The sequence below is a fragment of the Panthera onca genome, chromosome A1, assembly GCF_046562875.1.
Source record: "Panthera onca isolate mPanOnc1 chromosome A1, mPanOnc1 haplotype 2, whole genome shotgun sequence".
NCBI classification, from domain to species: Eukaryota; Metazoa; Chordata; class Mammalia; order Carnivora; family Felidae; genus Panthera; species Panthera onca.
The window spans coordinates 170,755,852-170,779,032 of NC_138339.1; the positions used below are offsets into that span (position 1 = coordinate 170,755,852).

Genomic DNA, 23,181 nt, shown 5'->3' on the forward strand with positions numbered 1-23,181 from the left:
CAAAGGGAAGCCTTTGTTCTTCCTTCTCAGCAAAATCCAAAGAAATGCCCGTGTCTGCTCCCTGTGCTTTTCACAGTGGAGCTAGAGAAGTGGAGGTTTCCTTTTTTTTTTTTTTCTTTTTAACCTTGGCATTGTTCTTTTCCTTTTCCCTTTAATTAATTAATTAATTAATTAATTTGTTTGTTTGTTTGTTCGTTTTCTTACAGAGAATAATCTCATGTCACTGACCTGGGCACCAGCCAGGTGTAAAACTATTGTTACTGCTCCCATGATTGTCTCAAAATGTCATTTAATAATGGATGGGAAAAATTTTCTCGAGCTGCCCCCAGTCTTTAGAAAACAGCCAGCACATCTATCTCATAGGCCACTCCTCCCTCTCCTTTGCAATAAGTACCAGGGGTGTTTTCCAAGACTTAATAGAAAATAGTTCTGTCAGATAGATGGTATTGCTGACACGTATGCTTCCAGAAACATTTACCTAAGAAGAAACACTTGGTATTTTATCCTTGTTTGATTTGCTCACGGTGGTGTCTTTTCTAACTTCTGCAGGCAATCTGAAAGCATGAAGGCAAAGTATAAAAACAGATCATTTTCTTTCCTTTTCTTTTCAAAATTTTTTTTTAATTCTAGTTAGTTATGGCAGGATTTCATTCTTTTAGATGGGTGAATAATATTCCACTGGGTATATATGCCACATCTTCTTTATCCGTGCATCAGTTGATGGATACTGGGTTCTTTCCATTGTTTGGCTATTGTTGATAATGCTGCTGTAACCATTGGGGTGCACGTACCCCTTCGAATCTGTATTTCTGTACCTTTGGGTAAATACCTAGTAGTGTGGTTGCTGGATCGTATTTTTAACTTTTTGAGGAACTTCCATACTGTTTTCCAGAGTGACTGCACCAGTTTGCATTCCCATCAGCGGTACAAGAGGGTTCCCTTTCTCCCTATGCTTGCCAACACCTGTTGTTCCTTGTGTTGTTAATTTTAGCCATTCTGACAGGTGTGAGGTGGTACCTCATCATGGTTTTGATTTGTATTTCCCTGATGATGAGTGATATTGCGCATCTTTTCAAGAATATTTTCTTTCTTTCCTTCTTTTAAAAATTGTTAATGTTTATTTTTGAGGGGGAGAGCGTGAGCTGGGGAGGGGCATAGAAAGGGGGACAGAGGATCCAAAGCAGGCTCTGAGCTGTCAGCACAGAGCCCACTGTGGGGCTTCAACCCACAAACTGCAAGATCATGACCTGAGCTGAAGTCAGACACTCAACTGACTGAGCCACCCAAGTGCCCCAAGAATATCTTCTTTTAAATGTACTTTATTCTTTTTTTTTTTTTTTTTTGGTCTGGTGCAAAAGGTGTTTTTATTAAAGCACAGAGACAGGACCGTGGGCAGGAAGGGCTATCTAAATGTAAACGTTTTTAAGGCTACCACATTGGGTAGGTTTTGGTTTTTTTTTTGTTTTTGTTTTGTTTCGTTTTGTTTTGTTTTTGTAATGCTTATTTATTTATTTATTTATTTATTTATTTATTTATTTATTTTTGAGGGAGAGAGAGAGAGAAGCATGAGCGGGCAGGGGCAGAGAGTGGGGGGGGGGGGCATAGCAGAGGATCTGAAGCAGGCCCAGCACTGACGCGGAGCTCGAACTCACAAGCCGTGAGATCATGACCTGAGCCAAAGTCAGATGCTTAACTGACTGAGCCTCTTCGGTGCCTCCACATTGGGTAGTTTAGGCAATAATATTATTAAGGTTTGTGCATGAGACTTACACATATATGTTTATTTGTACCTTTATGTTCTTTGTGCCCAAGTTTGACATTCTTCTCTCCATTTCCCTCCGGTTACATTGCACTGAAGCCAGGTGGGGCTATTGCCTTTCTCTGAAGCCATTGTGTACTTGCACTCCACCATGCTTTGCCCTCTGCCTCAATCATATCCCCATCTGCTTTTGTCTCTCCGAGGGACCTCTGTCCTCTTTCAAGTCCAGTCTGTAACTTATGTCCATGTTGGGAAGCTGGGCCAGGTTGTGTGGCTTCTCTGCTTGAGTCCCCTCTTCTTTTTAAGGGGGAGCCCTAACAGCCCTGCGTCCTATAGCTATGGTGGGGAGTAAATGAAAATGCATGTCAGGGTGATGTCTGTCACTGAGAAGACTCGTCTCTTAGCCTTCCTTCTCCACACTCTAGACACTCACCTCCCCGTGGAGGTTTGCACACACTGTATGCATGTGTTTGTCATCATCTGTCTGCTTGAGCACAGGAGTCATGTCACATTAGTATTCTGCCTGTGGTGCCTAGTCTAGTGTGTGTCATATCACCATAAGCACTTGATAAATGCTTATTGAAATTTCTCCTAGACATAAATTCAGTGATTTTGTGTAAGCAAAAACATCTCAAATTTCTTTCAATCACAGACACATTTCTTTAAGTGACTCCAAAGCTTTTAGGGGCTATTTCCTTTTACAAAATGCATTTAGAAGATTAGACTCACCACCAACAGACCCACACATGCCAATATTGCCCGTTAATCCCTTTAATGGGTCAGTACAGAAAATAGAGAAGGGAGGACCGGACTGCAGAGACACAGAGGTGAGGACACCAAGTCTGTTGGCCTGGGATGATTGCTGGTTTGTGATACTCCCCTTGCTTCCGGGAGTTGTCAAGTCAGCAGGATTGTATGGGCAGTGGGAAGAAAAACCTTTCCTTTGCCTAAGAGTAAGAGTTTGAGTCTCATTCCTACACTGATATGTAGACAAAAGCAGTTCCCAAATTCCAGATGCCCTATGTGTGTCTACTTTATACATTCATTTAATGCAGTTTTAGGATGGGCTTTCATGCTCAAGGTATTGTAAGTTGTGCATGGAATATATACATTTTTCAGCATTAAAAAAAAAAACTAACCCCAGTTAAAAGATAATTCACTTTGTGTGATACACACACACACACACACACACACACACACACACACACCCCATCACTTTGGAAATGCATATAAAAAAGGGCAGTAGAATTTTCATTGTTTGTAAGGTTTTGATGTGTATTGAGCCAGGTTCCATAAAAGCCCTGAAGTTTTGAAGTAAGTTTAAGACTATATTTAAAAAACCAAGTTGGTAGAAACAGCTTCCACAAAGCCCATGTGCCATGTGCTGTGGAACTAAGCTCAGATCTGTGCTTTCTTGGAAATACATGGACATAATGCCTCTATAGAAATAGCAGCCAGAACTGAAAGCTTTCATCAGGGAAAAGAAACAAGTATAGTTAGACACAGAAGAATATAACACATTGTGCAAAGAGTTCCAGTGAGGATTGTTTAATTAAAACTTGTTGCTTAGAAATCCAGTTATCATAAGTTTATATGAGGATGATGGCAGAGTAATAGAAAAAGTGGTGAAGGGACATACTCACTTATTGGCAGAAATAACCAGCAAGGGATGAAACAGCACTCTTGGACACTTACATTTGGAAACATTCTTTGCAATAAGCAGGATATTTCTGATTCCAGGAAGCAGAAACAACTTCCTAGGTGTCTGTAAGATTTGTGGGATGCAGGGTTCTGTGGTAAGGGGCAGTGTTGAGGTGTTTGAATGAAGAGGTGGAGCAAGGCACTGTATGTCAGGCGAATTTATAGCTGCACAGAAACCCATGGGTCTCGGGGTCGATATCCCCGAAGAGCTCTATGTAAAGTGGAGAGCGACTCCGACAGTATGGCATCGTGGGAGCACGCAACGTGTGGGAGGCCTGGTTGCAACAGCAACCAGGAGATGACTGTCGAAGGCACAGTCTTCTAGCTAGTAGGAAGGAATACTGTGGGGGTGCCCGGGTGGCTCAGCTGGTTAGGTGGCTGACTTCGGCTCAGGTCATGATCTCAAGGCTCAAAGGGTCGTGAGTTCGAGGCCCATGTCGGGCTCTGTGCTGGCAGCTCAGAGCCTGGAGCCTGCTTCCGATTCTGTGTCTCCCTCTCTCTCTCTCTGCCCCTCTCCTGCTTGCATTCTCTCTCTCTCTCAAAAATGAATATTAAAAAAAAATTTAAAAGAAAAGCATATTATGTTTTTGCATAAATCACACAGTAGGCACAGGGACAAGATAGAGCGGTGATGCTGGGCTGTACCTAGACATCTTTTGGCCAGAAATCTTTAAAAAAAATTTTTTTAAGTTTATTTATTTTGAGAGAGAGAGAGAAAGAGCAGGGGAGGGGCAGAGAGAGGGAGAGAGAGAAAGAATCCCAAGCAAGCCACACTGACAGCGCGTAGGGCTCAAACTCATGACCTGCAAGATCATAACCTGAGCTGAAATCAAGAGTCAGACGCTTAACTGACTGAGCCACCTAGGAGCCCCGGCCAGCAATTTTTTTAACTGAAAACAGAATGTGTGAAAAATTGTTGACTTGTCTTCCTGATAGTTATCTCTTTCAGGATTTCAAGGAATTGCTCATTGAAACTCTGATATAAACAAAAGACAAGTGGAAAAGAGAGAAACCCTAGGAGAAAGCAATTCCGCACATTGGAGCTGGCAGTGGGCAAAGCTCAGAATGTGCTCAACATGGGCTGTTGTCATCAGGAAGCGAGGATTCAGGACTGTTAGGAAATCCTGACGCAAATGAACAGTACCCCAGGTTAGACTGACACGGTACATGTGAGGCTGCTTATTATTAACACATAACAGTAACGTCTGAGGAATCTTCAAGACAGGAGCTAGGAACTTTTCAAAAACAGGAATAAAACCAAATGCAGAATCTGGAGGCCAGTGAGCTTTGATGGGTTTTTTTTTGCAGTGTTTTAAAAGGCATTATTAAACAGGTGGCTTGTGAAGAACCACGAGGCAGCATTCTGTTTTCTTAGGAATAAGTCATGTCATGTCGAACTTGTCATCCTAACCACATTGCGGCTTTTCTTTTTTTAATTGGGTTGCTAAACTGATGCCACAGAGGAATGTAAGACCTTTAACAAGCGTATGTTCCAAGATGTCCTGTGAACGAGTCAGGGAAGTGTAGTGTGCACGAGTGGACAGGTGTTCCGGGAACAGCGGTGACTGGATTAGCATCAGTCTGGTGACGGACCTTTAGGGGTTTGAGAAGGAACCTGTTCTTGGCCACATTCTGTGCAGTATCATCATCCATGACTTTTTTGAGGACATAACATGCTGGCAAAGTGTCCTCATGACATCAGGCTGTTAGGGATATCTCATACATTAGATGTCAGAATCTGGATTTGGAAGGGTTTTGATCAACTCGAAATGGCTCAGACGTAAAAAAGTGAAACTTCCGCAAGGCAAAAATCAAATCCTGTTCTGAGTTCCCGAACCATAAGTGTATGAATATAGGAGAGGGATGTAGCATGAAAGTAAAGCCTATGGAAAAAGATTCCAGGATTGTAGGTGATTTAAATGTAATGTACATCACTAGGGTGGTGTGGCTACCACAAAATAATAGAATCTGGCTACGTCGGTAGAAGGGTGTATGGTTCAAAACCAGTTAGCTCCTATGCCCCCACCTGGTCAGACCTTATTGGGCCTGATCTATGCAGTTTGGGCACCTTGATGTAAATGGAGCATTGTTCTAGGGGAGAAATGGCATTGGAGGAAGGTCTAAAAGGGCTGAAAACGGAGGCCTTCAGCATGGTGTGGTTGCCATTCATAGACGATGGAAAGGTGTGCCACAAAGAATGTAACCAGGCCCCTTGGTGAGTGCAGGTTTCAGGGAGGTGAGATGAGGAAGCACAGTCTGGGTGTGAAAACCGCTATGCTGAGCTTCCTCGCAACTAGGAGGGGTGACACGGGAGCAGTCCTGTCAGGAACATCTCACAGGAGGTTCTTATACTGGGTTGAGTTACACCAGATACAAACACCAAACGTTTCATTCAGTACTTACTTTGTGTCCAGCATTTTACTAGATACTGGAGCCTAAGATGGAGTCTAGCTCTATTTTCATGATTGTAAATGAGCCAGGAATGTGTGGGTAAGGATGGAGTGGTTCATGAAAGCTAACTGTAACACCTTGCTGATACTCTTAACTAGATTTGTGCAGTCCAGCACGGTAGCTACTGGCCATGGGTGACTATTGAGCAGGTGAAATACAGCCAAGTCCAAACTGAGATGAGCTGTAAGTGTAATACACATCTGCATTTGAACAATTAGAGTAACTTTTTACACTGATTACATATTAAAGTAATAATAGTTGGGATATATTGGGTTAAATCAAATGTATTCTTAAAACTGATTTTACCTGTTTTTTTGTTTGTTTGTTTGTTTGTTTGTTTTTACTTTTTAAAATGTGGCTCCTAGGAGGTTTACTGTGTGGCTCACATTATATTTCTCTGGAAGTGCTGCTCCAGAATTTAGGTTTTAGAGCTAACCTGACTTAGACACGTGTGATTTTTCTTTTTTTCTGTTTACAGACCTGAAAAGATGGCTAAACTCCCGGTGATTTTGGGCAACCTAGACATTACAATTGATAATGTTTCCTCAGACTTTCCTAGTAAGTGTTAGTTCTTTGTAATAACCAGACAAAATTCTGTTTGGTTTTTACTGCAACTTGTTTATTGTTAATTTTCCAGATTATGTGAATTCATCATACATTCCCATGAAGCAATTTGAAACCTGTAGTAAAACTCCAATCACATTTGAAGTGGAAGAATTTGTGCCCTGCATACCAAAACACACTCAGCCTTACACCATCTACAACAACCACCTGTATGTTTACCCTAAGTACTTGAAATACGACAGTCAAAAGTCTTTTGCCAAGGTGAGCGCAGAGATGGAGGTTTCAGTTTTGAGATCAGTCTCTCTTGGCTTCTCATGTTCTTTTATATACATTTACATATTCTGGCTTCTTGCCTTATTTTCTTCTTCTTTTTTTCTTTAAATATTGCTACAGGCCAGAAACATTGCTATTTGCATTGAATTCAAAGATTCAGATGAGGAAGACTCTCAGCCTCTGAAGGTTTGTTTTGTTTTGTTTTGTTTTTAACATTTATTCATTTTTGAAAGGCAGAGAGAGACAGAGCACGAATGGGGGAGGGGCAGAGAGAGAGGGAGACACAGGAACAGAAGCAGGCTCCAGGCTCTGAGCTGTCAGCACAGAGCCCGACGCGGGGCTTGAACTCACGGACCGTGAGATCATGACCTGAGCCAAAGTCGGCCGCTTAACCGACTGAGCCACCCAGGCGCCCCTGAAGGTTTGTTTTTTATATATGTCCTCATTTTTCCATTTTAAAAGTGGACCTGAGTGGCAAATTGCACAACTAAAGGAATTTAGCACGTTATAGTTAGACGCAAACACGAAGATATGTGACATCATAACATATAACCAGATGTGTCAAACCTTACAGAATATGGAGTAAATGAGTTCTTGTTCCTCATTGACTGTTTCCGTTTTGTTACACTCTTTGGGGATGAAGGTTTCTTAGGCATGTTCAATTCGGTAAATACATCACGTCTGAGTATGAGCCAGGGTGTGTGGGTGCTAAGAATTGTATTAGTAAGATTGATAATAGAAATAATAATAAGGATAGATTGATATCTGTTAAGTATTATAATATGGTAATAATAACACTAGTAGAGTATTGGTGGTGTTTATTGAGTGCTTATTATGACCCAGACTCTGCTCAGAGAGCCTTAGAGTTATTAAACTCCTTTAATTCTCCTAACAGTAATTTTTAGATGAGACTAATGCATAAAATTTAAATAAAATTGTTTAGGGCTGTCCATTAGTGGCACCAGTGTTCAGATCCAGGTGGTCTGGCTCCAGACCCCAAATTCTTTACTGTAACTATGTGAAAATGACTTTCCAAGAAAGGAAGGAGACAAAGGTGTAAAGAAGAATGTAATAGTTTTTGCCCTCCAGAAAAAAAAAAATCATGGTTTACTGAGAAAGCTAGTCATGGAGAAAAAGCTCCTGGCACATAGAAGGTCCTGAAATGACTTTTTGTCAAAACTGAATAATTAGGCTAAAAAATGCTAAGGGGACCCAGAGGAAGGAGTTAATCATTTCTTGATGGACACATGGAAGTGTGGTGCACATAGAAGGGAAGGTCGTTCAGGCAGAGGGATTGCATGAGCACAGGTGTGGAGGTGAGAAAGGGAGTTGTGGGCAAGCTGTTGTCAGGTTATAGCGTGGACGGGTGTGTGTGCTCAGGTGGGGGAGCTGGGAGAGGGGCTGAAGGAAGGGTTGGACCCAGGAGACGTAGGGGTCTCTTAGGCAGAAGAAATCCATCCATCAGAGGTGGTTATTATAAGTTTATGCTGCAGGAAGGCCTCTTTACAACACATCTGAGTTTAATTTCTGACTCTGTTAATTAAATACTGGTGTTTTTCTTTGCTAACTCTTGCTTTAGTGCATTTACGGCAGGCCCGGTGGGCCAGTGTTCACAAGAAGCGCCTTTGCTGCGGTTTTACACCATCACCAAAACCCAGAATTTTATGATGAGGTAAGTGAGGAGGTTTTCAAGGGAAATCCCAGTTAACCAGTTTTAAAGAAAACTCCAAGTTGTTTGCTTAGTAAAGCAAAATTCAAGAGAAACCGCATACTACACTGCAGTTACAGTGCTAGAACTAAATGTTGACGTATTTATTTTACATCTTCTTTTCTAATTACAAAAGTAACATTTATTCTGAAAACTTGGGAAAAAGCAGATCATAGAAGAGGAAAAGTCAAAAAGCTCTCCTCTATTACTACCACAATTAATATTCTGACATACTTTCTTTCAAATTCACACTTGTGTGGTTATGTTTGTTGGATCCGAGAATCTTTTTTCTGTATTGTTTCTTTATGTAGAATGATAATGTAGTTCATTAAAACTACTATATGAATCCTACTTTAAAAAAAAAAATTGTTAATGTTTAGTTTTGAGAGAGAGGTGGGGGCAGAGAGAGAGGGAGACACAGGATCCGTAGCAGGCTCCAGGCTCTGAGCTGTCAGCACAGAGCCCAACTCGGGCTCAAACTCATCAGCCTCGAGATCATGACCTGAGCCAAGTCTGATGCTTGACTGACTGAACCACCCAGGTGCCCCTGTATGAATCCTACTTTCAGATGTTCTATCCTAGTTTTTCATCATGCCTTGGCTGTGTTAGGTTAATGTAGGGGTTGTGGTCACGTGTTTTCTAGTTCTTTCTAGAGTTGACATACCAACTCTCCCATTTCTGGTCAGTGAATGTCTTGGTCTGTTCAGGCGACAGCAGAACCACAGAATAGGTAGATTGGAAACAGCAGGTATTTATTGCTCACAGTTCTGGAGGCTGAAGTCCTAGATCAGGGGGCCAGCGTGGCCCAGTGAGGGCCATCTCTAGGTCACACACTTCTCAGTTGTACCCTCACATGGTGGAATGGGCAGGGAGGGCTCTGTTGGATCTCTTGTAAGAGCATCAGTCCCATTCATGAGGCCTCCACCCTCATGACTTAGTCACCCCCACAAGGCCATACATCCTAATACCATTACCTTGGGGGTAATACGAATTTCAACATAAGAATTTGGGGGTGGGAGTGGGGACACACACATTCAGATCACAGCAGTGGATTATGGATCCATTTCTTCTTTGGCACAGTTTACGTTCTTTGATTTCTTCGACTGCAAATGTTAATGCTAGTTTGGAGACCAAATGCAGGTTTGTGCAATGGGTGACGTGTTGTGTGCCTGCTCTCATCAGGAATTCTTGTTGTTTTAAAATATAAGAGAGATTGTTATTTTGTCTTCCTTGCAGATTAAAATAGAACTGCCCACCCAGCTACACGAAAAGCACCATTTATTGTTCACGTTTTTCCATGTCAGCTGCGATAATTCTAGTAAAGGGAGCACAAAGAAGAAGGATGTTGTTGAAACACAAGGTTTGGGGTCTCATCAATCCTTTCATTGTTTACAGGTTACATAGTAGGTTCTTAAATTTTATTTATTTTTTAAGTTTTATTTATTTATTTTGAGAGAGAGAGCATGTGTGTGCAAGTGGGGAAGGGGCACAGAGAGAGGGAGAAAGGGAGAATCTCAAGCAGGCTCTCCACTGCCAGTGCGGAGCCTGATGAGGGGCTTGAACTCACAAACCGTGAGATCGTGACCTGAGCCGAAGTCGGACACTTAACCAACTGAGCCACTCAGGCGCCCCTTAAATTTTATTTTGATTCTGAATTCTCATCCTTCTGTGGAGTTTTTAGATGACGTCTGTGAAGGTAGCATGCCTGGCTTGCATATGTAAGTTTTTATGAAAGATCATTTTAGAACTGTAATCCCAAAGAGGCCAAAGTACATTGTAGACAGTGCTCGGCAGAGACTAGATTCAGGGCCTTAAAGATCAGGCCATTTCATAGCACTGACTTTCTTTCATATGTTTTCGAACAACCTGCCGTGAAATTTTTTGTGTTTTGTTTCAACAGTTGGATATTCCTGGCTTCCTCTGCTGAAGGATGGAAGGGTAGTGACTAGTGAGCAGCATGTTCCTGTCGCGGCCAATCTCCCTTCTGGCTACCTTGGCTACCAGGAGCTCGGAATGGGCAGGGTATAGGACTTTAAGACTGATTTATCCCTGTACCTTCAGAAAACATGAAAGATCGGCTAACGCAAGAATAACACAAGAACGCACACAGTATTTTTGCCGGTCCCAACATTTTGGTTTTAGTTATTCATTTCCAAGTAAACATAGGCCGGTGGAAGGCAGTGCTATTAACAGCACAATCTAGAATTCTAGTTTGGGCATTTTATAAGTCCTGAACTAGCAGCGCCTCATCAGGGAAACAGAGACTTAGAGATACTGGATGAGGTAAAAGTTTTTCACTGGAAATCAGCCATGATCAAATAAGGACGTGTTCTTAGAGTCACGCAAACTATTGGGAATTGTCTTTCCGTTTAGCGTAAATGTAGCAACTCGTGCCCACACGGTGGCTGGTTCTGATACCTTTGCTGATCCATGAAAGCCTGAATTTTCTCCCATTTCTCCCATTGGTTAACTGATTTTGCAGTTTGTTTGGCCATCTTAAATTTTATAGATTTCAGTTTTATAATGCACTCAGGTAAGGTCTGCTTTATTTCATTTTGCAGGGCTTTTAATATTTCTCAACATTGAAGTAGTGCCAAATTTGGGTCCATGTTATGGACAAATGGTTACAATATTCCAAAATCAGGAGAAATCCTATACCACTCAGTTATAATTCCTAATCTGAATGTAAGAAAAAATGGAGGAGTCAGAAATCAAAGTAAGCACACACAGAGTATTGACCCTTTACCCATGTAGGACTTCATACTGTCCCATTTGCTGGACAATCTTCTGCCATCACTGTCAGGATCCTAAAATCCAGTTTGGTCAAGTCATTGGTGAAATAGGATTCTTTCCCTCTCAAACAGATAGTAACTCATACAACTGCAACTAAAAGGTAACTTAGAAAATCCAGTGAGGAGAGCTTTGTACCTGGGGGAAGAGAGTGGGCAGAAACTAGTACTGCTTGCATTCTTGCAGTGAGCCAGCCGTAGCTGTTGAGTCACTGACGCTGTTTGGGCCTGTGACACCTCACCAGTCCTCTCGGTGAACATGGTGTTTGAAGCCAAGAGCACTCATCTGTTGGGATGTTTTTTTTCCCTTCCATATTTTCTAGCATTATGGTCCAGAAATTAAATGGGTAGACGGAAGCAAGCCGCTGCTGAAAGTTTCAACTCATCTGGTTTCTACCGTGTATACTCAGGTACGGGCTGTTCCATTAGCATTAGTTAGCAATGATTGCTCAGTGAACGAATTTGCATGATCTTTTCAGCAAAAAAACAAACAAACAAAAATCCTAATTGATATGTTATACGTACATATAAGGCGCTCATATGTACTGACATAAATGAATAGTACAAATAACGTTTCTCAACTATTTCCTCTTTTGTTGGAGGTTCTTGGAAATCTTTTAAAAATTTTTATCTCTTTTGATGTTTTCATTTTTATATGATCAGTTTCTTAGTCTAAATAAAACATGCATGCTGTAAGAAGCAGGTACTCCTATTTCCACAACATTATGCTAATAGGCCTTCTTTCTTTCTCTTCTTTTTTTTCTCCCAGGATCAGCATTTACATAATTTTTTCCAGTACTGTCAGAAAACCGAATCTGGAGCCCAGGCCTTAGGGAGTGAACTTGTAAAATACCTTAAGGTATCAGATGGCTTTCTTAGTAACCCCTTTTTAATGAGATTGGAGTAGGTTGGGTTTTCCTTTTGCTGGCGAGGGTCGTTCTTACCTCTCGGGAACTTTATAAGGATGCTCTTAGCTGGATACTCTCGCTTCTCTGTGGTTTTAGATGGTGGCAAGAAGCGGCCTCATAAATAGGACAACTCCAGAGTGCTGTACGTCAACTCTACTGAAATTAAAATTAAGAATTTAATTAGAAAGAAAAGAAGACGAAAAAGAAAAGAAATAGGACAACTGCTCTGCCTCCATCTTTGTCCCACATGTACTGTTTTTAGGCCCAACCCAAAATACATTGTTCTCTGCCTACAAAATCACACACATACGCAGGCCCTGTCCTCTGAGTGCTCACTGGGTGCAGGGCACAGGGACAAGCACATAAGAAGGAGGGACTTCAGTCCTGCCATTAAGGCATTTCGAGCTCACTGTAGGAGATAACATAACCGTGGCGAATGGTGCTAGGTGGGCAAAAAACAAAACAGAACAGAACAGAAAAGAGTGCATGTGACCATCCTCAGTGTTGTGCAGGCTCCCTGTATCATGAAACAGTGATACCAAGGTGGCGTTTCTCTAGGGGAGTTTTATCCAGAATGTGGTTCAAGGGGAACATTTTAAAAAAGGAGAGTAGTTCAAAGAGCACCCGAGGCGTGGGGACAAAATACCAGACATTTGAGAAATGGAATACGAGTTTGTTTGATTTCAGCAAGGAAAATGGAATGGGGACTTCTAAAGTCACTGCATTGCCAAGTGTCCTTTCTGGTACCTCATGGAGAGCCGTGTGACTTTAGGAAGAGACTTTGTGTCGGTTTTCTATTGCTGCTGTAACGAATGCTACAGATTTGGTGGCTTCCAATAGCACAAATTTATCTTCTTACACCTCCATAGGCTGAGTTCCTTTCTGGAAACTCTGGGGGTGAATCTGTTTCCTTGCCCTTTCCCAGCTTCTGAAGGCTGTCCTCATTCCTTTGCTTGTAATCCCTTCCTCCATCTCAAAGCCAACTGTTTTACACCTCTGGCCATTCTTTCCTTAGGCACGTCTCCCCTGACCCTCCCCTTCTGCCTCCCTCTTCTGATTATGAAGACCTTTGTGGTGACTTCATGCCCACCTGGATAATCCAGAAGAGTCCCCCCATCTTATGGCCAGCCGATTAGCAGCCCGAATTCCCTTTTGCCCTGTAACATCGTCACAGGTTCTGGGAATTAGGATGTGAACATCTTTGTCCCTTATTCTGCCCGCCACAGGTTCCCATTGTTTTAGATATACTTCTTCCATTCTTATTTGGAACTGGGTGGAAATTTGTTGGGGTTGGTCTACTTTTGAGAAGAAAACACAAGTGCCATTCCTTGTCTGTAGAGCTTGCATGCAATGGAAGGCCACGTGATGATCGCCTTCTTGCCCACCATCCTGAACCAGCTATTCCGCGTCCTCACCAGAGCGACCCAGGAGGAAGTTGCTGTCAACGTGACACGGTAAGAGAGGTGGAGAGGTGGATACCTTCTCCCCTTTCAGTCTGTCCTCATCTGGAGCACGGTCGTACATATCTGGGATGCTAGTATGTGTTGACCATTATAGTTAAGAAATTTCTTTTGATCCCATGTAGAGGGACCCCATCTAATTCCTCGTTTCCTTGTTTCCTGTGGTGCCAGTAGCATCATCATTGTTCTACTACTACTGTGTAATAATGAAATGTTTTCATTTTCACATTACTATTCATTGCTTTATTCATTCCTGTGGTGTGTAGGGTCATTATTCATGTGGTTGCCCAGTGCCATGAGGAAGGATTGGAGAGCCACTTGAGGTCATATGTTAAGGTATGTAAAATAAACTGTCCCAATCACTTCAATCTGTGGCTCTCCAATTTTCCTTCTAAGGACTCATTTAAAAAAAAAAATCTAGTTATTTGGGGGTGCAACTTAATACTTCTGCCTTCTCTTCTATACCTAAAGCCAGTGCTTGTACCTGGACGAGAGGAGGTCCAAAGAGGGGCAGCCATTTATTTATTTATTTAATTTTATTTTTTTCAACTACATTTCTCTTAATGGGTTTTGCAAATAATGATGATGTGGAATTTCAAAGAATTTTAAGTCGCTCTAGGAAGGCCTTTGGTATAGCCTGTTGTCATTTTTCTTTTTCCCAACTAAAATCTGCAGTAAAACTGCTTCTCCCGAGATGAGAAGGGTAGCTCTGTCTGCCATCAAATTAGATAACTACGTGGGATAGCAAGAGATGCCATGGGGCTGAGTAGCAGCAAGTTCTTTGTTCGTGTAACACAGTTCCGTAAACAAGCGGCAGTTACCCTTCGGAAAAGTTACACACACCTTCTGTTTAGTCTTAGACACCTCTGTAAATTATGGCTATGGGATCAGTCCCCCAGGGTCAGGGGACACATTCCTCCAAGTCCTTGGGAGGTCGAGTCGTGGGCTGGAAGACCACTGACCTGAGCCAGGTGGTTCCCTAACTGATGGGTTCCCTGAGGGAACCCCTCCCACCTTCTGTTTCCACACCTTCCTCTCCCCGCTGCACTTGCACCTGGGTCCCTGACCGCCATCCCCCTGGGCCTCCCCTGCTTTCAGCCCACCTCCGATAACTGGGGCATTAAAGTATCTCTCCCTTTTCTTCAAAGTATGCGTACAAGGCTGAGCCGTATGTTGCTTCCGAATACAAGACAGTGCACGAAGAACTGACAAAAGCCATGACCACAATTCTCAAGCCTTCTGCCGACTTCCTCACCAGCAACAAACTACTTAAGGTATATCGAGGGGCCAGGGTGGCTCTGTGATATGGAAACTGATGAGAGAGAATCCAAAATGCCACAGCCAGGGGGTACCTGGGTGGCTCAGTGGGTTAAGCGTCCAACTTCTGCTACGGTCATGATCTCACTGTTCATGAGTTTGAGCCCTGAATCTAGCTCTCTGCTGTCAGCACTAAGCCCCCTTTGGATTCTCTGACCCTCCTCAGCTTGCTTTCTCGCAAAATGCCACAGCCGGATCAGTTCACCTTCCTGGTGTGCTTTTAGAGACCATCACCAACTCCTGAAAAGGGGTAAAGAGTTAGTTCTCAGGGACCAACTTTGCTGCGTATACTTGGGTTTCTGATGGAGCTGCAAAATATTACCATATTCAAAGTTCCATGGGCTCTTAAATTTTAAGAAGTCATTATATTCAAATGGGCAGAGGACACTGAGAGATTACAAAGGTGGCATCAGCAGGTGAGGCTCAGCAGAGAGGCGAGATCACAAATCTAATCCAGTGGTGCCTCTTTCTGGCTTGTGCCGTGCTGAGCAGATGCACCCAGCTTCCTGGACACGCAAAAGCCAGAAAACAGCTGCCTGCCACTCACCTCTGGTCCCATAATAATTTATTTACCGAGAGGTTCAGCCCTGCTTTTGAGTTACACCTGTTTTGTGTCTGTAACATTGTCGGCCTAAGGGGGTAAACATCTTACCTTCTAAGTTGTTGTTTTTCTTACCAGCATCTTTTTTTGTTTTCTTTCAGTATTCATGGTTTTTCTTTGACGTTTTGATAAAATCCATGGCTCAGCATTTGATAGAGAACTCCAAAGTTAAGGTATGTCCTTTCGTATCGGGCCTTGTGTGGCGGCTCTTAAGGGAGTCTTTTCGTTGGGTTTGTGGCGAACGTTCATTAGCCCTTTCTGTGTGCCAGTTACAGTACTGTTCTAACGGTTTTCCAAGTGAGAAAACGGTTTATTCCATGTGACAAAGCCATCAGGCTATAATAAAGTTCTACCCTTCATTTTATAGATGAAGATACTGAGGCCAGAGCGAGTTCCTTGCCCAAGGCCACGCTGCCAGCGAATAGAGGGGGTCAGGTTTTGAGACCAGTCTGCCTCCAAAGCTCACTCTCTTGAAGCATGTGTTAAAAAGTCCAAAGTCTTTTCCTTTGAATAGCTCAGAAATCTTCAAGTCTGTTGAAATGAGAGTAATAGTTTACACATTTATTTTAAATGTAATTACCCAGTCTTGAACATTGTACACCTTTCTCAGGGACTAAGCTGAGTGTGTCAGATGCATGTCCTCTAAGCATTGAATGGACTCTGAGATAACTCAGTCTCCCTCCACCAGCCCTTCTCGCTGAGGTGCCTGGGTGTGACACTCTGGGTCCCTACGTGTCCTCTCTGGACTGATGCCTGTCTGGGTGTGACCGGCTGTTTCTGGCTGTCTGAGGCTCATTGTAGATACATTTTTGTAAGATTCTAATAGGCAAACACAGTGGCCAAGTCACTGAGTCCCTTTTGAGATGTGCATCCTCTTGGAGTTGCCATAACGACTCCAAATTCTCTCTGCATCTCAATTATGCAGAAGCGGGGCATTGAGCCCATTGAGCCCCATGGAGAGCAGGAGGCCCTGGGGCAGGGAGCTGGTGCCCAACTTTCTCTCACAGTGAATGAGGGGAGGAGAGGGGAACCACAGGGAGGGAGGGTGAAGTTCTAGGCCACCTGGACCAGGGATCTGGACTCTCAGAGAAAGCCTGGGGAAAGGCTGCTGGATTTTGTCAGGCAGAAGGTTGGCGGCTCAGCACCGAGAGCCACACTTTCCTCTAGTGGAGCAGGCACTAGTGCCTGACCAGGTGGTTTTCTTTTTATTTTTCCCTTTTTATTCCAGTTTTAGTGCCCAGGGAAATGCCAGATGGAAGTGGGCCCTGCTTTCCACAGAGTAATGCACAAGTAAATCATGCCAGAATAGCCTGCCAAATAAAAACCTAGCAGATTGTCTGCTTGGCAGTATGCAGCTCAGTGTGTGTGCACGCACACACGTGCACACACACATTCATGAATGCACACTCATGCACTTTTGCATGCATGCACACACGCACACATGCATGCATGAATGCACACCCATGCACTTATGCATGCATGCACACGCACACACATGCATGCACACACGCACGCATATGCACGCATCTGCATGCACACAAGCTCACATATGCACGCATGTGCATGCACACATGCATGCACTCATACATTCATGAATGCACATGCATGCACTTATGCATGTATGTGCGCATGCACACACATGCATGCACACATGCTCACACATGCACGCATGTGCACACACATGCACACACACATTCATGAATGCACACACATGCGCTTATGCATGCATGCATGCACACACATGCACACACGCATACACACACTTACACATGCGTGCGTGCACTCACATATGCACGCATGTACATGCACGAGTGTGCACGCGCTTACACGTACATGCACACACACGTGCATACACACACACATGCACACACATGGGCCATTTGGATATAGTACTTTTCTGTTAAAAATGTTGTCATATGCAGGATAGGTTGTTGGCCTGTCTCAGTTTGCTTGGGCTTCCATAGCAAGTACCACAGCCTGGGTGGCTTTAACAATAGAAGTTTATTTCTGCACACTTCCAGAGGCTGGAAATCTGACATCAAGTGCACGTCTCCTCTTCAGTCTTGTTGGTTAAGGCCCACTTTAATGACCTTATAGTAACTTAATTACCTCTTTAAAGACCCTATCTCCAAATACGGTCAAATTCTAAGAGATTGTGGGTTAGGATTTCAACATATGAATTTTGTTGTTGTTGCTGTTGTTGTTTTTAGAGAGAGAGAGTGGAGGAAGGGCAGAAAGACAGAGAGAGAGAGAGAGAGAGAGAGAGAGAGAGAGAATCTTAAGCAGGCTCTATGCTTAGCACAGAATTGGGCACGGGGCTTTGTCTCATGACCTGAGCCAAAATCGAGTCGGATGCTTAACTGACTGAGCTACCCAGGTACCCCAACATACAAATTTTAGGGACACAATTCAGTCCATAACAAGGCCCCACTAGATTTTTCATTATTTTTGGTTTCAAATAAATGTAATCACTTCAGAAAGATTGGTGGCTTGATTATATTTAAAAATAGAACTGATTTGTTCAGAAACTATTCATTGAGAACCCTTATTTATATGGAGGCTCACAGGTTACAAAGTTAAATGTGGCGTGGTTTGTGCCTTCACAAAGTTTAGGTGGGAAAGTGTCCGAATGGACTACAGGAGCGATTGACAAAGAGGTAATGTACACTTCTGAAACACCCACAGAAGCATAAGTACCCAATAACATCTCTTTCCAAGAACTGTGATAGAAAATTAATAGAGTAATTAAATGGTATGTGGTTTTTTCTCAAGGTGACAAATTAAACCATAGAATCTCAGGGATGGTAGGAGCCTGAAAGCTGCCTCCTGGTCCAGCTCCTCCCATATGTCCCAGAGGTCGAGGTGGAGTATAGACCCGTGAGGTGCCCTGCCCAGGGTCACACAGCTGAGCAGAGCCAAGAACTCGTGCTCGAGTCAGAATCATTCTCTCCCAGATGTTCTGCTGTTTCCAGCCTTATAACCCGATTCTTCCAGTAACTCTGGGAAACAGTTTGTTTTTGGAACTCTTTAGAACAGACTGCTCAAATGCTACCATGCACAACCTTTTCTGTAAGTTAATTATATCTTGGTCCTAAAACAGTATTCAGAGAGTTTTTAGAAGTAGTTTGTTTAAAACTTGTTACCCAGCATAAAAAGAAACACTGGTATCCAAAAGGAGAAAGTTTAACCATAAGATAATTTACTATAAAAAGAGATTCAAAATACCTGCTTGCCACTTTGGAGAGTTTAACATTTCACTTTTCCTCTGACTTCTTCTGTGTCACCTGATCCATGCTGTTCCTTCCTTGAGTCGCACGTTATTGATCTAGGGACTTCTCACATATTTTGAAGGCTTTATTCATTTTGCTTCGTATCTTAGGAGTAATGAGTTTTATGTGTTTGAATTAGTTATTTTCATGTTCGTCTTTATTTATACTTTAAGAGTTGTATGCCCTAGTCCCTGATCCCAGTGTTCTGAATTTAGGGAACAATTTCATATTCACCGTGCCTGTGCCATTTGTGATTTCCAAAATCATAATCAAATTCCCTCAGAGTTTTTATACTTTTAGACTGATGATTATTAGTATAATCCAATGTGTTTATAATCCTGACCCTAATTTTTTTTGCCCCCATGGGTGAGTCTTTCTTAAAATGCCATGACCAGGCACGCATTTGTGTAGTAGGGGTACATGGGCCACAGATTCATGTAAGAGCCAGGTTATGCTTTCCCTGGAGCTGAAAGTGCCCTACCCAAAGAATATTTAGCATCAATCAGCATTTAGAGGCATAGTCTATGTTGAGCTGCAGCCTTCAGTGTGCACTCTCGATGTTAACGGGGTCCTTCCATCTGGTGCATATTTACGTAGACGGATAAATTTGATGCTGGTAGCCTTGCTTCTAATGCTGCATTCTTGCTGAAGATGGAGGTGGCCCCGTGTTCCCACCTCCCCATCCCAGCCAGTGTCCGTAGGTGACACGTGCTTGGAATTGACAATTAGCAGTTTTCAAGGAGAATATAAAACAGACCTCATCAAGGCCCACTAAGGAGTTCCCAACTCTGAACCCCACTCTGCCTCTGTGCTCGACACATTTTAGGTGATTTCTTTTCTATCACTTATATTTAACAGCTATAATTTCAGCAGACTCTTTTTGAATTTCCTCTCCTCCCACATTGAATCAAGCCAAATTGCTAGCATTCCACAGGTGTACTTCAAGGAAGTTGGAAAATGTGGCATAGGATAGGATGAGTATATCACCTTAGTTAGGTGTTTAGCCTTCAGCCAGTTTTTTTCTGGCCTAATTGAGCAAGGAAAGAGTGTTTACTTGAAACGTAGGCAAAGAATGGGATGGTTCCTATTTTAGATGGGCTGCCTGGACTTCCCCTCAACTATATTTGTAAACACTGTGAACACATGATGGCAGAATGTACAGAATGTCAGTATCCATACTTATGTACATGAGCACGTGTTTGGAATAGTTGTTTGCTGTGTACAGAGCACTGAGGAGGTCTGCAGGTGGTGTAGATGGTGCATCGTCAGCCTTGAAGTTGATGTACTCCTGGGAGAAAGAAGACATTCAGCCGGGAACCGTTAGAGCACAGGGAAGAAGGTGTATGTGTGAGCTCCAAAATGCTAGATCACTGTAGAGATAGAGGCTTCTCCTGGGCCTATTAGGATGCCACATTTAGGGAGAAGAGAATGAACATGAGGCAGAAGAAAGAGCTGATGCCCAGGTAAGGCCAGGAAAACGAGGTTTATTAGCTAATAGTCTTTTTTAGTACATCTCATTGAACCATAATGTAGCCTGTAGAAAAGAGTTCTCTAACCCCTAGGAAGTAGATGAACACAGTAAGGAGAAGAGAACCAAACATTTGAATACCGGTGTGACCCCCTTGTACATGAAGCAGTGATTTGGGCGGCAGCCACTGTCGGAGCCCAGACAGGACATGTAGGACGCGGTGGATCCCGTCGCTGGTGTCTGCAGACGTGGCTACTAGCAGTGGGGCTCACGGGGTCCTTCGCAGCACGGCCGAATGTGGCTCATCGAGAAGATCCCACTCAGGCTGGGGGCCGGGTGGCAGGAGCTGAGCAGCCAACAGGATGGCACAGAGGTGTCAGGCCCACAGCAGGGTTGGGAGGCACAGGACCCAGCATGTCTGCCGGAGGAGGCTGATCTGGTGTGGACAGCTCCTGGGCAGGCAGACCCCACACTGGCAGCAGGTGTCAGAGGAGCAGATGGGGGGTGGCTGGGCCGCTGGGGACGCTGCAGCAGCGCTGAGAGGAGATCCCACAGCAGGACAAGGTCAGGAGTTGGGGTTTTGTTTGGTCTAGAAGTCTCTTAGTGTCTCAGCGTCCTCTCATCCGAGCTGGCGCTTGAATACCCACCACCCTGGACAGCAGCCCATTATCCTAGATCATTTTCTTCCATTTCAGTGTAGAGTAATCTCTGTAAAAACATCTAATTGCTTTGGTCTTTATCACCTGTTGATGTGTCTTTCCTCACTGTTTTGTTGGCAAATTAGGACTCTTGACAATAGCTGTTTGTCACTGCAAGGAGAGCTCCATTTCAGTCTGCAGAGGCACTGAGTTGACCTCTTATCACCGAGCAGCATTGTTGGTTGGTTGGTATGTTAATCATCCACCATTCATCACCACATTTTCTTTCTTTTTCATAAAAACCTCTTATTGTAGAAATTTTTAAGTAAACATAAAAAGGGAAGAGAATAGTTTGCTGAATCTCATGTCTGAAGCTGTCACTCCCCTTCAACAGTTATATATCCACTTCCACACTTTTTTTAGAGTATTTTAAAAGCAATTACCAAATATTTTATCATTTATTTTTTTAAGATTATTTATTTATTTTTGAGAGAGAATGAGCAGGGAAGGGACAGAGAGAGAGAGAGAGAGAGAGAGAGAGAGAGAGAGAACCCCAAGCAGGCTCCAAGCTGTCAGCGAGCAGCCCCACCTGGGGCTCCATCCCACGAACCATGAGATCATGACCTGAACCGAAATCAAGAGTCAGACGCTTAACCAACTGAGCCACCCAGTTGCCCCTATTTTATCATTTCATCTGTAAAAACTTGAATATGTTATCTCTAACTGATAAAGCCTTCAAAAAAGATGTAAGCACTGTACCATTATGACACTCAACAAAGTCAGCGACATTTCTTCATTATCATCTGACACCCTGTCTGTATTCACTTTTCCCCAGGTGTCTCTGAAATGTCATTTTACAGTTGGCTGGTCTGAGTCAGGATCTAAACATAGTCTGCACATTGCATGTGGTTGATATGTCTCTGAAGTCTCCTGGATTTTCAAACTGTTCCTTGTCATTTGTTTGCTTTTTAATGCAGTGTTTTTGTTGAAGAAAGTGGGCCATTTGTCCTGCAGAATTTCCCACACTATAACCTCACAGTGTTATGTGACATGGGCCTTTGTCCCCTGTGGTTCCTGTAAACTTGTAGTGATGTTGAGGCTCAATTCAATTTAGGTTTGATTTGCTCTTTAGCAAGGATACTTCATAATTGGTGCTACTGCATCACATCGGGGGGCATTGAGTGTCTGGTTGTCCCATTCTGAGTTTTGATAACAGTGACTAATAGGTTAAGAGGTGCCCATACATTATTGAGTTCCCTGTCCACTTTTAATTGTTTAAGCAGCCATTGACTGAGACGCGTTATGAAGGCCTCAGCGATTTCTTGAGAGAACTTTTTTCAGGAGTAGGCAGCTTGGGTGTCAGGCAGTCAGGCCTGGTGGCTCGAGTTGGCCTGGCTTGGAGTCCAGGAAGCTGATCATCTACTGAGGCTGACACCTCAGGATATAGAGTTATTGGCTGTACCTATGGAAGAAAATCCCTTTGGAATTTCTAATTTTACTGTTCTGTTTTGGAAGGAAAGTAAACTTTAAATACTTACTATTATTACTTGATCCTTCCCTCACTGGATTCTTGAGTTTAAAGAAGTTTACAAAGATTGTCTTATTATTGGTTTGAGAATTAAGATTATTATAAAGCTATTGATATTTCAAAATTCACAATAGATTCTGGGATTTAATGCATAAAATAATGCGTGCTTTCATGTCAGAAATACCTAAATTTCTAGTTTTAGAAAATACTGTTTCTTTGGTTTGGCTGCTGCAGAAAACCACAAAATAATGGCTTAAGTAAGACAAAAGTTTCATTTTTCTCTTTTGGAAATTTATTAGCCAGTAGGCAGCTCTGAGAGTGGGGGAGATCGTCCCCCCAAGGTCGTTCAGGGACTCAAGCTCCTGTCCAATTATCCAGCCCAGGTGTTAACCTCATCTGCATGGTTGAAGCGCTGGCCCTCATTCCAGACAGTGGTAAAGAAGAAGACTTGGAAGGCAAGCAACCCCTTTTATGGACATGGCTGAGAAAGCACACAGTCTTTCTCTTACAGCCCATTGGCCAGAACTCAGTCACATGGCCCTTCTCTGGCCTCAAGTTAGGCTGGGAAATGTAGTTGCTAGCTGGGCAGCAGCATGCTGGAGGGGTTCCTCCATTAAGAGGGAGAAGGAAAGGAGGGATACTGGAGTTCAGGTAGTACTTACTGAGTCTCTCTAAGCTTAATTTTCTCATTTGTAAAATGGGGATGAAAATACACCCCAGTTGTGACTTTTAGAATCACACGCATGA

The 23,181-nt window shown here is 43.1% G+C and overlaps 1 protein-coding gene across 21 annotated transcripts in view; it reads left to right on the top strand.

Annotated features, from left to right (window-relative positions):
* Nucleotides 1-23,181, top strand: part of DOCK9 (dedicator of cytokinesis 9) — a 290,719-nt gene that overhangs the window by 189,756 nt on the left and 77,782 nt on the right. For all 21 annotated transcript variants that reach the window (XM_060636782.3, XM_060636789.3, XM_060636803.3 and 18 more), the window contains exons 16-27: nucleotides 6,390-6,469; nucleotides 6,549-6,736; nucleotides 6,869-6,934; nucleotides 8,328-8,420; nucleotides 9,693-9,816; nucleotides 10,357-10,478; nucleotides 11,569-11,655; nucleotides 12,015-12,104; nucleotides 13,492-13,607; nucleotides 13,880-13,949; nucleotides 14,762-14,887; nucleotides 15,633-15,704. In XM_060636782.3, coding sequence (XP_060492765.2) covers nucleotides 6,390-6,469; nucleotides 6,549-6,736; nucleotides 6,869-6,934; nucleotides 8,328-8,420; nucleotides 9,693-9,816; nucleotides 10,357-10,478; nucleotides 11,569-11,655; nucleotides 12,015-12,104; nucleotides 13,492-13,607; nucleotides 13,880-13,949; nucleotides 14,762-14,887; nucleotides 15,633-15,704 — 1,234 coding nt within the window. The remainder of the gene's footprint in view (nucleotides 1-6,389; nucleotides 6,470-6,548; nucleotides 6,737-6,868; nucleotides 6,935-8,327; nucleotides 8,421-9,692; nucleotides 9,817-10,356; nucleotides 10,479-11,568; nucleotides 11,656-12,014; nucleotides 12,105-13,491; nucleotides 13,608-13,879; nucleotides 13,950-14,761; nucleotides 14,888-15,632; nucleotides 15,705-23,181) is intronic.